Below are 13,172 nucleotides of genomic sequence, written 5' to 3' on the forward strand. Positions count from 1 at the left end.
GCTAGGAAAAGCAGAGCTTGGATAGAAGGCAGATATATGAACTTCAAGGCTATGTTCATTTCACTATGCCTCTCAGCCTCACAGGCTCAGGAACAGTGTGTACAATGTCCACAGACAATAACCACCACAATCAGAAATCCCACCAAGAGTCGGCTACACAGAGAGCTCCCTGATTTCTCACCCCACATAGGCCTAAGATTTTACTTTAAAACAAAATGTCTGAAAGTAGAGCAAAAGCAAGCATGCATAGGAGGATTCTCCTCTTCCCCAAAATAAAACAATGTAAAATTCCAGACTATGTTTTGAGCAGATGCTGCTTCCCTTAGGTCCTGGCAGCAAATGAATGAGAATTTTCATAGTGATCTGGGCCAGGTGGGAAGTGAATGCAGGTTTGGGGACCCATCCTGCTGCCACTGGGGACTGAGAAAGATAATCCAGGCCCCTTTGACTTCATAAGGCTGCTATGGGGATAGGGACAGATGGTGTAGTAAAGACTGCTTTTTAAACTCTAGGTCTGAATGGATCACAAGTAGGAATCTTTTTTTAATGCATTCTATACCACAAGCCAAGTGGACTTCAGCAGTCCATGCTTCATACACCTAGATCACCCTGTAAGTCTTCCCATGACAAGGGAGAGGGTTGTCCCAAAGGTGCCATCCCCAAAGGACACCCTAAGGAGATGGCTTAGTCCTTTTGGGCTGCTGTAACAAAATACCTTAGACTAGATCATTTATAAACAGCATATATTTGTTGCTTACAGTTTTGGAGCCTGGGAATTCCAAGATTAAGGCACTAGCAGATTTGGTGTCTAGTGACAGCTCACTGCTCAAAGGCAGCACCTTGTTGCTGTGACCTTACATAATGGAAGGGCAAAGGGGGCTCACAAATGCCCTCCAGCCTCTTTCATATGGGCACTAATCCTATTTAAGAAGGCTCCACCCTCATGATTTTATCACAAAGCCTCCACCTCCTAATATCATCACCTTAGGGTTAGGTTTCAAAATATGAATTTTGAATCAACAATACATTCAGACCATGCAGGGAACAATACCCTATCATTGTCAAATAAGCATTAATGCCCTGAGAATAGGACCCCTCCTGCCTGGTCAGGAGATGAAACTACTGTCTCCAACAACAGAAGACTACATGGGAGTGGGTCGCTTTTGCCTTGCACAGATGGTTTCACTAGACTCCTCAAGAACACTCCACACCAATACCTTAACCTCATGCAAAATTGCCATTGTCAACTAAGCAATTAATGTGATGCTAAATGCCATTAATTGAGACTCAGTTTGCAGATTTCAGTGATAATGATCTATCATCCAGATAACTATCCCCATTTCATTCTCTAAGCCTTCCCGTTCTCAAAGCTGTGCCTCTTTCTGGTATTTTTTAAGGAATGTAATCCATGGAATGAGCTACCTATTTTCTAAAATCACATTTTCGTTTATTAACTGTGCAATCATAGAGAAGTAATGTAGGTTCTTTAGTTTCCTTGTCTCTTACGTGGGAATAAAAACTAGTTCTAGACGGCAGGGTTGTTGTTAGAACTACATAAAACATCCATGAAGAATGTTTAGAACAGAGGCTGGCATAGAACGAGCACTTAATAGATGATGGTGCTCTTACAGGTGTGTCAAGAGCTGAGCTGAGTATCCAGGTATCAAAGTAGTCAATTAAAATGATAAACCAAAATGAAAGCAATAGTCAAGCCTTAATCCCTTACTGCAACAGTATCAGCAGGAGGCTGAAGAGGAGAAGGCACCGGTTCCTTCGATTTTCTATTTTTCCCCCTGGAATGTTGCTGAGTGGTGGATCAGAGCAGAGCAGAGAAGAGGAGCATCTCACTAGCTGCCCGAGGATCCCAGCACAAAAGGCTCCTTCTGTTGCAGGGCCCTGGGATCCAAAGTAAGAAAGGGAAAGGCTAGGAGTAGGAAAACACTGAATACTGAGTCAGAGTGGAACAAAGTGTCTTCAAGACCCATTCCACCTCCAATAAGGTGGTCCTGGCAGAGGTTTTGGCCTAAACAGAGACACCTGGGTTAGAAATGCAGACAGGCAGAAGAGCAAGTACTGCAGCCAAGGAGAGGGTATGAGTCCTGGACCGCAACTCCCTTCAGAGACTTCAACACACTGACTGGACACCAGAGTGAGAAGGCAGGGTTCCTCCATGAGGCCCGCTAGGTAGAGCCTTTGTATTACCTGTGACTGGGCCTGAAAGATCACACATGGGATCTGGACCAGGAGCTTATTCCCTGGGTTGTTACTTTCTCACACACATACATCATCATACACACACACACACACACACACACACTTCACTTCTATGAGATCCTCTGGAGCAATGTAGATGCTACTGCGGTTTCAGTGGAGAGGGAGAGAGTGTTACTTCACACAACTAACAGGAAAAATAAAAGCGTTCTTAATACTACTTCTGGCTTCCAAGTTTCTTTTCCTTTTTTTCCCTCCTCTAAGTCTTTTTATTAAATTGTGTAAAAACATAGAATATAAAAATGTACCATTTTAACCATTTTTAAATGTATAGGTCCATAGTATTACATACATTCACACTGGTGTGCAGTCTCCACAACTCTTTTTACCTTGCAAACTCAAATTCCGTACTGATTCATCGGCAACCTCCCATTCCCCACTCCCGTCTCCTGTAATTCCTTTCACGGTACCTCCTAGCCTTGCCGTTTTGTCCACTTTAATTTCTTTCATCCCTATTGTGTGAAGTAATTTTTCCTCTTAATCATTCCTAAGGCCAAACTTGTCATCTCAGTCTCTCTACTTCTTAAAAACAAAGTTTTTAGTGAACAAGTACTCAGAGATTTCATCACCACCAGGCCTGCTTTACAAGAGCTTCTGAAAGAAGCACTACACATAGAAAGGAACAACCAGTATCAGCCATTCCAAAAATATACCAAAAGGTAAACAGCATCAACATAATGAAGAATCTACATCAACTAATGGGCAAAACAGCCAGCTAGCATCAAATGGCTGTATTAAACTCACATATAATATTATTAATCCTAAATTTAAATCGACTAAATGCCCCAATCAAAAGACACAGACAGGCAAATTGGATAAAAAGCCAAAACCCATCTGTATGCTGCATCCAGACCCATCTCACATGCAAGGATACACAAAGACTCAAAACAAAGGGATGGAGGAAGATTTACCAACCAAATGGAGAGCAAAAAATAAATAAATAAAAAGCAGGAGTTGCAATTCTCGCCTCTGATAAAATAGACTTTAAGCAACAAAGATCAAAAGAGGCAAAGAAGGACATTACATAATGGTAAAAGGATCAATGCAACAAGAAGAGCTAACGATCCTAAATATATATGCACCCAATACAGGAGCACCCAGATACACAAGGCAAGTTCTTAATGACTTATAAAGAGACTTAGACTCCCACACAACAATAGTGGGAGACTTTAACATCACATTGTCAATATTAGACAGATTAATGAGACAGAAAGTTAACAAGGATATCTAGGACTTGAACTCAGACCCAGAACAACTAAACTTAATAAACATTTACAGAACTCTCCACCCCAAATCCACAAAACATACATTCTTCTCAGTACCACATCACACCTACTCTAAAAGTGACTACCTAATTGGAAGTAAATCACTCCTCAGAAATTGCACAGCATATCACAGGTTTAAATGAAATATTGGTTGGCTGCTTGTTTGTTATTTTCCTCCCATATTCCTTCCTGTCTCCATTGTTAACCACAATTATTGGCATAAAAGAGGTTTTCAATACCATTTTTAGACTGCATTCTAGCCTGGGCAATAAAGCAAGACTCCCGTTCTCTCTCCCTCTTTCTCTTCCTCTTTCTGTCTTTCATTCTTTTTTTTTTCTTTCTCTCTTTCTTTTTCTTTTTTTCTCTCTTTTTTCCCAAAAAATAAAACAAAAAAAAAAGTCCAAAATGCTGTACCCCCAGCGTTAATGGGCACACTCTCTTAGAGGGGACCTCAGCAACTATCTTTAATACCAAGTATTCCCATTCTAAGCAGTTTATCAGTATTTTCCAAACATGAATTATGTTTGCACCACAGGACTCCTAGGAGCAAAGTTACTCTCATTTCATTATGAAATGAAATTACAGCGACCACAAATTCAAGAAAAAAAAAAAGATCACTGCATTTACAGTCACATTTCTGGAGCAATCATCAATACCTTTGAACATGAAGTACACACATTCAATATATTGTGTTTTCAAGGGTTTTTTTGTGTGTGTTTTTGACTCTCTAGGTGACGTGTTGACATTTTTAGATTCTCACGTGGAATGTAATGTTGGTTGGCTGGAACCTCTTCTAGAAAGAGTTTATTTAAGTAGAAATAAAGTGGCCTGTCCAGTAATCGAAGTCATCAATGATAAAGATATGAGGTAATATTGACACATTCTACAAGATACTTCTAAGCACATCTTTAATCACATGAAGCAGAAAGTGCTGAGTATATGCCTGATATTTTCCATTTATTTAGTAAACTGTATATGTCTTGGATTTTCAAAATCCAAGACATATACATGAAAAAATGAAAAATATGAAATAAATGAAATGAAAAAGCATGATCAATATCTTGGGATTAGAGTTTGCTGATGCAATAATCTATTTGGTCACTACAAATTCTTAACTCTAAATACCAATAAATCCTAATACTCATTATCTACTTTTTCCCCTTTATATTAGCTGAACCCCAAAACATTTATTTACCTCAAGTTTAGCTCTTATTTCTGTGGGAAACATGTATGTGCATCTAAGTTGCTCCCGTATTTTTTTCTTCAAAACTGACCAGGATATTATTAAAAGAAAAGTATAAGTTAAGCACAAACAATCAAGCCAATTAGTCACTAATACAAATAGTACTTGTAAACTTTCTTGAGCTATTAATAAAAAGTAGTGATCTAAAATCATCATAAGCACTTGTTTCATTCATTTTCATCATCGTGAAGCCAAATTGATAAAGTATATAAAGATGTGTGTGTGTGTATATATAAATACATCTATATATAAAATCCCAGGTAACACTTTGGTTTTTTTTCCTGGATTAGTTATATGACAGTGGACAACTTTCAAAGAGGCATCTTTGTGTGGCCCATGAACTTTGGTTGGAGAACAATTCCTCCAGATGTCATTGCAAAAAACAGAATTAAAGAAACTGATGTAATAAGGTAAGTATGTGAAATTTAAGATTAGAAAGTAGTCATGTATCTTTTTGTAAAGGCATAAAAAAAAGCAATTCTACAAAACAGCTGCACCTTATTATGCTATAGAAATCGGGAATCACAGTTCTAGCCAACAGATTACCAAAGCAAACACAGTATTCTAGAGAAATTTGTTCCCAAAACTCATTCTTCACTGGTCATTTGTACCCTACTCAGACTTGAACACAGAAAAATTTACTAATGCTATCCTGTCTCCTAGGATTTGCAACCTAAGAAACACAAACTAGCAAAATGTGCTGCATACATACTATATAAACACATGCCATATTAAAGTAAGCATAAGTGCAAATTAAAAGTAAATAGTTGTAATAGAAATATCATTCTAACGATAGCAATGGTTAGGATTTTCTTTTATAGCCTAATCCTACCCCCTCCATGAGAAAAGTGCCAAAGTCTATGAATAAATTTAAAAATCGACTCATAAGCTGGATATGAATTCAAGTCTGGGTTTTTATTCCCAAGAAACTGCATTAAAGAACACAACTTAGACCTGAAGCTGAAGTGGAGGCTTCCCATTACTTCTTCGGAATCTAGCCAACTGAACAGGCATTCAGCCAGCCGCAGGAAGAGCAGCAGGGGGCGTAAGGCATTCCCTGTTGGAGTGACCCCCGCTTGAGCAGACACAAGCAAGCCAGGCCCAGACTGTGCTTTGCAGCATGCTTTCCCCGAACTTACCCAACAATCAATCACGCCGCCTTCCTTGCCAGGTGTGATGCCTTCAGAATTATTCCACCAAGCAAAGAAGTGAAGGTTCTACCATTTATTAAGCACTCTGTGGCAGGCACTTACCTCTCTTCACAACTCTAGGAGACAGGTAGGAAGTATTTACCTTAAAGAGATGAGCAAATTGAGACTTAAAAGAGTTAAGTAATTTTCCCAGGAACACACATCTAATTAAAGAATTTGAGACTCAAACCCAGAACTACCTGGATTTCACACTCTTATTCTGAACCTACACCTAAAGAACCTCTGCCTTTTCCAGACTCTTGTTGAGGGCCAATATAGTGGTTGAGTTCAGACTATATTCAACATAATGTTAGGAAAAGAATGCGTTCTGGATAGTCTAGAAGGATAACTGGAGTTCAGACTGAACATGAACATAAATGGTGGCGGAGTGGAGAGAGGTGTGGGACGGGAGTTACCCTTGAGATTAGACCCTAAGCACAAAGCAGGCTCTCCACAGAGGCTACTTCAGCTGGCTGAGTGGTGACCGGCAAAGGAAGTGATTCCGGTCTCGGCTAACTGCTGACTAAAATGTAGTTTCTGTCCTTCATGATCAATGATATTAGAGACGGCTCTGGAGACAGACTCTAGGTTGGAATCTCAACTCTACTACTGAGAAATGGTATGAGCTTGAAAAGGTTACTTACCATCTTAAGCCTCTGTTTCCTCAGTTTTACATGAAGACTCATAGAAGTAGCTGCTACTTAGAGTGTTTTAAGAACTTAATCATATAAAGTGCTTTGAAAGGTGCTTGCCATATAACTCGCTGTCGGTGATTGTGTGTGGTTGTGAGGCAGGAAAAAGGGGTCTGGAGGCAAGAACCTTCAGGCCAATTCCTGCTGGCTTCCTAAAGCTGAATCAAAGAAAAATACCAAGGTCTGGGGGCAGGGAACCTAAGGCCAATTAACACCAGCTGGAGTAACAAAGAATCAAAGGCTACCCTCCCTACAGCCTCCCCTTCCACCCCATCTCGGATGGAAAGGGAGAGTGCCTAGGGCTGGCCAAGCAGGGACCTTCCCTTCAACTGCACAGGAAGCCAATTCCCTCTCCCTTTGATTAGTCAAGCAAATCCTTCATCCAGATAAGGGACATCCAATAGGGACCTCGAAAGGAGTACTTAAAACCCAGAAAACTTAGTCTCCGGGCTGCCCTCGATCCATTTGCTGGGGCCCACTCCCACCCTGGGGAGCGCTTTCTGGCTTTCATAAATCCCTGCTTGTGCTGCTTCGTTCATGGGTGTCCCTCCTTTGTTAGCGTATTTTGTTCAATTCTTCGTTCGAAATACCAAGAACCTGGACAACTCACACTCGCGGCCTTCCTCCCGGTAAGGGCTGAGAGGCAGTTCCGTGGGGTGAGACGGCCCAGCGGCCCCGCAGACGGCCCAAAGCAAACCCAAGGTGGCGCCTGTCCTTGGGAACGTGCCTTCCCTTCTCCGTGTTGCCGACTCTGAGAGCTGGCTTGGAGGTTCCAGCAGGGGAGCGCGGCTACTCGGGAACCCGTGAGCGCAGACCGGCCCTCCTCTGTGGCGAGTGGTCGTCCTCTTCCACAGTGCGCAGCTCTCCGGAGGGTGCGCACGGAGCGGTGACGGAGGAAGGGACACAGCCTGATCAGACGAATCAACCCTGGCGATCAGTGGGGTGGCAGACGTGGCAGCCAGCTCGCCCTCACACCCGGTGTTGCAGATTCTTAATAATCGTACACACAAGTTTTCTTGTGAAGTCTGGGCTAGTATATACACAATACAGTAGTGCCTGGTACTCCCGTAGCCCTAAGTGTTATTAAAAATAGCATTTCTGGCCGGGCGAGGTGGCTCACGCCTGTAATCCCAGCACTTTGGGAGGCCGAGGCGGGCGGATCACAAGGTCAGGCGATCGAGACCATCCTGTCTAATACGGTGAAACCCCGTCTCTACTAAAAATACAAAAAAAAAAAAAAAAAAAAAAAAAAAGTAGCTGGGCATGGTGGCAGTCACCTGTAATACCAGCTGAGGCAGCAGGATCGCTTGAACTCAGGAGACGGAGGTTGCAGTGAGCTGAGATCAAGCCACTGAGCTCTAGCCTCGGGGACAGAGCAAGGCTCTGTCGCTAACAAACAAACATTCCTGGGAGCTTGTGTCACAGTATAAAGGACAAATAAGAATACTAGCTCCAGGATGCATCTTTGCTGAACCTAATCAAGCTCTGCCACCATGACCCAGGGATCGCATCACTTAGCCTTATTTGTGACTCCATCCCAGGGCTTCCCTGCACCAGGTAGCTATTCTGAAAAGCTTCCTACGTCCAATGCAAATGTATAGAGGGCCAAATCTAAAAGTCCAGCTTTCACGAGATGCAAGTTTAAAAAACTTTTCTTTTTGTAGGTGCCCTGTCATGGCTGGTGGATTATTTTCTATTGACAAAAGTTACTTTTTTGAACTTGGAACATACGACCCTGGCCTTGATGTTTGGGGTGGGGAAAATATGGAGCTCTCATTCAAGGTATTACCAGGTGTTTCCCAGATTTTCTTTACAATAATGAGTTTATCAATTTTAAATGGTTTCATTTTACTCCTATAATCAGGTATGTGACTGCCACTGAGAGGAAATTTCACAGAAATTTTAGGGTCTCCGAATTAATTCTTTCATATCTCAGATTGAATTTGAAAGAATCAATTGCTGTCATGAAATTTATTGGCATTCCTTAATATTTCACAACACCGTTTCTGCTTGTAAATATGGGGGAAATGACTTTCTGCCACTCGGTAAATGCTGTGGATGTCATACGTGATACAAAATAACTCTCCTGGAAGATCTGTCTAGTATGTTGGAAGGAACAGACTCAGTGTGTAATGGATCATCTTGGAGAACACAAATGACAGAGGGACATAAAAGTACTCTAAAGCAGGCCACCAACAGGTCAGGTGTGCCTCATAGGACAGCTCCTTTGGACACTTTATACAATCTGTTATACAATCATTGATTAACTTCTGAGAAAGCCTTGGCAACAGCAGTAGTGAAGCGTGTCCAAAAAGCAATTGCTTTCCTATTGGGTGGGTGGTCTGTATGTAAAAGAGTTTAATTTTGGAGCTGCAGATCAAAAAGAATGATTTTGAGTTGTGTATCACAAGCTTTTTGGTTCTTCCCAAAATGAGAGTAGAGGAATATGAACAAATGGACATCCACACTTCTTTCCCTGCTTCAAGCAAAACAAGAACTCATATTTTACAAAATGGGATTCTGTGAAAATTTATTTAGAAATTTAAAAAAAAAACTTACATTGCAGGTTAGGAAAGGAAAGAAATTGCATTTTACTAATCCTAAAATGATCCATAGCAATACACAAAATTAAATAAAACTGTTGAGTTTGATCTTTCTATTACAAATGTGGTTTTGAAGTTGAGTATTACTTCAGAAAAGGGGAAACAAGTTTGCCAGCCAGGTGGTTTCTTGTCATTGTTAAGTGCTCATGATTTGTGGATAATCATTTGATAATTGATGTTTATCATCAAATTGTTCCAGGTATGGATGTGTGGTGGTGAAATTGAGATCATTCCCTGCTCCCGAGTGGGCCATATATTCAGAAATGACAATCCATATTCCTTCCCCAAAGACCGGATGAAGACGGTGGAGCGGAACTTGGTGCGGGTTGCTGAGGTCTGGCTAGATGAGTATAAGGAGCTATTCTACGGCCATGGAGACCACCTCATCGACCAGGGGTTAGATGTTGGCAACCTCACCCAGCAAAGGGAGCTGCGAAAGAAACTGAGGTGCAAAAGTTTCAAATGGTACTTGGAGAATGTCTTTCCTGACTTAAAGGCTCCCATTGTGAGAGCTAGTGGTGTGGTAAGTTCAAGTGGCAATTTAAAATCTTACTCCATAAAAACAAAACACAAAATCTCTTTCAAAAATGTGTGGAAAGAATGAGTGATTACATTATAAATAAACACCAAGTATGAGCATAGATGGGACAAAGCATGGCTGAGAATTAAATAGAGGTAAATTTGAGGAAGGCTACCAAGTGGTCAGGCTCATTGATTAACTCAACAGATACCTATTGAGTATCCATAGATCTGGCAGCATTTCAGACTTGGATTACAGGGTGATGAATAAAGTAGACTTGATCCTTTCCTTGTGGAGCTTAATTTGGATAGGGAAGAAAGATTATAAACAAATAAGCAAATAAGGTATAAATACAAAATATAATAGCTTTTATTTAGGGAACAGGCTGCAATTGATAAATCCTCAGTTAGAGTGGTCGAGAAATCCTCTCTGAGGAGGAGACTCTGTAACTCAGGCCTAAAACACAAATGTCAATCAGCCAAGCTTGAAAGAAGAGTGCTAGGCAGAGGGTGAAGGTCACATAAAGCCCTAGGACAGGTGAGTGTTCTCCATCCAAGCACTACAGAGAAGACGAATGTTGTTGTCAGGGTGTGAAGGAGGGAAGAATGGCACCAGATGAAGGTGAAAAGGAAGGAAGGAGCCAGATCACACAGGTCCTTGTAAGCAAAGTAAGGATTTTCGTCCTTTCCTTCCTTCTTTCTTCTAAATGTAGTAGGCAGTTATTGAGCAGAGTTAAGCAAGAAAATGATAAGGTTCAATTAGGGTTTGTGAAGATTTCAAAGAGGTATTTAAAATAACAGAAATTATCAGAGAATAGCAGAAAACATTGCAGGGCATGTGGGAAGGCATCCAAAAGGAAGAAGCTAAGCCAGATAAGGTGGCCAGAGTACAAGGGTAAGAAAACATCAAGGAAGAGGAGAAACGGGGGGAAAGCCATTTCAAACCCATGCTATGAGTGAAGGTGCATTTGAAGAGGATGGTAAGATACTAGAACATCTGTCATAGTGGGTTGAAATATGATTAGTCAAGCCTTCAGCTAGGATTCTTTGCCAATCATGCTTATTTCTACTCTTTTATTTCTAATTTAATTTGACTTTATCCACAGTGTTCTTTTATTTGTTTCCTTTTTTTTTTTCATTCGAGAAATTCTTATAAAATGTGACCATTAGTTATCCTGCTCTTTTAGGCCAATTTTTTTCAGTTCTTCTAGAGAGTGGATTATACCACGCTTTCCGCCTGGAAAATCTCCTGTTAGCGAGGACTTACCACACTATTCACCTTGAAAGTATTAGGGAAATCCAGGAAAGGTGTGAAAAACAGGAAACTAGTCTCAAAACTTGGCTCTGTTTTTACAAAATTCAACTGATAAGTAAGTATATGTGACCTGCTTTTAGGTAACGTACTGTATTAAAAAATTGCCATTCTTACAGGTCCAAATGGAAGAGCAGCTACTTTAGGTGGCTCAACCTGGTAACTTATCAGACACTTTGGATTTATATATACTAGTCAAATAAAAACATGTTAAATATAACTGTAAAATGAATTTACAATTTTTAATTTCAACCCCTAAGCAGAAAAAAAAAGAGGAATTTCCATAATAGTAATTTTTCCTAGTTCAACATTGAATTTCAATAAGAGTATTACTAAACTTTAACCACCAGAGGGCACTAGAAAACTAGCTTTTGGCTCCACTGTGACTAACTTGTGTGAGTTTCTACAAAATTTCTGAAGATCTCTCCTAATGAAACAGCCTTCTGCTGATGCCTCCATGTATTTTTAAAAAATGATTTTAACAAATTTCTTCTATTTTTCTTTGCTACCGTCCTTAAACAAATTTCAGTGAAGGTGTAGTTTGCTTCCTTCTGAAGCAACCAGCAGGGAGTGTTATTACCTTTTTTAAAAATTAGGGCCTTTCTCCAGGTAATTTAGAACAAATTAAGCAGGATACTATTTTAAATAGACAATATTGGAAAGTTCCCAGAAAATAAACGCCACAACATCTTTTGGTTACTTGTTTGGTTTCCCTTCTTTCAACCTCCACACATAGGACTTCAGTGAGTTTTGTATGTTTAGTAATAAGAACAAATATTTTATTATTGAACTAACAATATTTGAAGCTAGTAATCTCACCAATAATGTTTTTTTACACTGAATTAAACTGGTTGTGAGCAGTCTATAGTTTCATTTCCCTTTTTTCAACCTCCACAAGTAGAAATTTAAATCCAGTGAAAGTTTTCTGTTTTTTGTAATAAGGACAAATATTTTCTTATTGAACCAACAATATTTGAAGCTAATAAAAGAATCTCACCAATAATGTATTTTTGCACTGGATTAAGCTGCTTGCAAATAGCCTAATGTTTAACAATTCTATCATAAACTGTGGGGAATGTCTACTTCCTAAATTGGAAAATGAAATAATACAACATGGACAACTTTGTAAACCACTTCAATCTTTAAAAAAATTCATACACTTCCTGATTTTTTTTAAAGATTAAAGTGGTTTACAGTAAAAACATGGATCAATTATTTTTAAATAAAAATGAAAAATTCTAAAAATGATTAATAATGAAATAATAACAATTCTAAAGCACTTCAGAGATGTCTATGTGAAGAAAAGTATTCATCTGGTGTTAAAGTACCTTTAATGGTAAAACCCACAATTAAATAGTCTCCTCAGTAAATTCTAAGAAGAAGCTAAAAAAAAAATATATATATATATATATATCTTCAGGTCAAGCAAGAGAGGGGCATGTGAGGGACAGAAAAGTTTTATCTTTCCTTCCAATGCCTTTCAGTTCTTGGAGGGATTATACAAAATAAACACAAAGATATCCATTAAACAGGGGTTCCCGAACACTGCGCTGACCTATGTTACCTACGCTGCCTCAGGGTTCCATGGTCAAGTACATTTGAGAAATATTCCTACAACATTCTGAGCAGCAAGTGGAACACTAACAGCTTGAAGATTTTGAGAAGTTCTGGAGTGGGACCACCTGTTCAGCTCTGTGGAAACCAGAATTTTCCAAATTTGTTTGGAGATAGAATATGTCTGCATGATCCACAAATTCAGGAGCTTATATAATATTTATCTCTGCTAAAGTTGACAGAGCAATTGCAGCATGCTTTTTTTCTTTTAAGCCCTTAGATTCTTCTACCTTCATGTCTTTCTATTCACCTTCCTCTCTGAAGTTTGGGGGGTGGGTCTAGGGGCTATTGAACCCTTCTGTGCCCACATTTGCTAACAGTGAGCTGTCTCCTCTCGTATTTGTCATTTTCAATTGCGAATATAACTTTCTCTGAGGATTTTTGATAGAGATTTCATCCTTCCATTTTTGCTTTGTATCTTTCTATACCAGGCACCTTAGAAGTAGTTATCAACCTGGTACTG

General features: G+C 39.8%; 1 protein-coding gene across 1 annotated transcript in view; it reads left to right on the forward strand.

Moving 5' to 3' along the window:
• Positions 1 to 13,172, forward strand: part of GALNT5 (polypeptide N-acetylgalactosaminyltransferase 5) — a 49,214-nt gene that overhangs the window by 28,364 nt on the left and 7,678 nt on the right. The window contains exons 4-7 of the mRNA XM_032286443.1: positions 4,268 to 4,403; positions 5,070 to 5,189; positions 8,326 to 8,443; positions 9,464 to 9,787. Coding sequence (XP_032142334.1) covers positions 4,268 to 4,403; positions 5,070 to 5,189; positions 8,326 to 8,443; positions 9,464 to 9,787 — 698 coding nt within the window. The remainder of the gene's footprint in view (positions 1 to 4,267; positions 4,404 to 5,069; positions 5,190 to 8,325; positions 8,444 to 9,463; positions 9,788 to 13,172) is intronic.

This window comes from Sapajus apella, unplaced genomic scaffold (genome assembly GCF_009761245.1).
Source record: "Sapajus apella isolate SASKATOON/1434 unplaced genomic scaffold, GSC_monkey_1.0 scaffold18, whole genome shotgun sequence".
Lineage (NCBI taxonomy): Eukaryota > Metazoa > Chordata > Mammalia > Primates > Cebidae > Sapajus > Sapajus apella.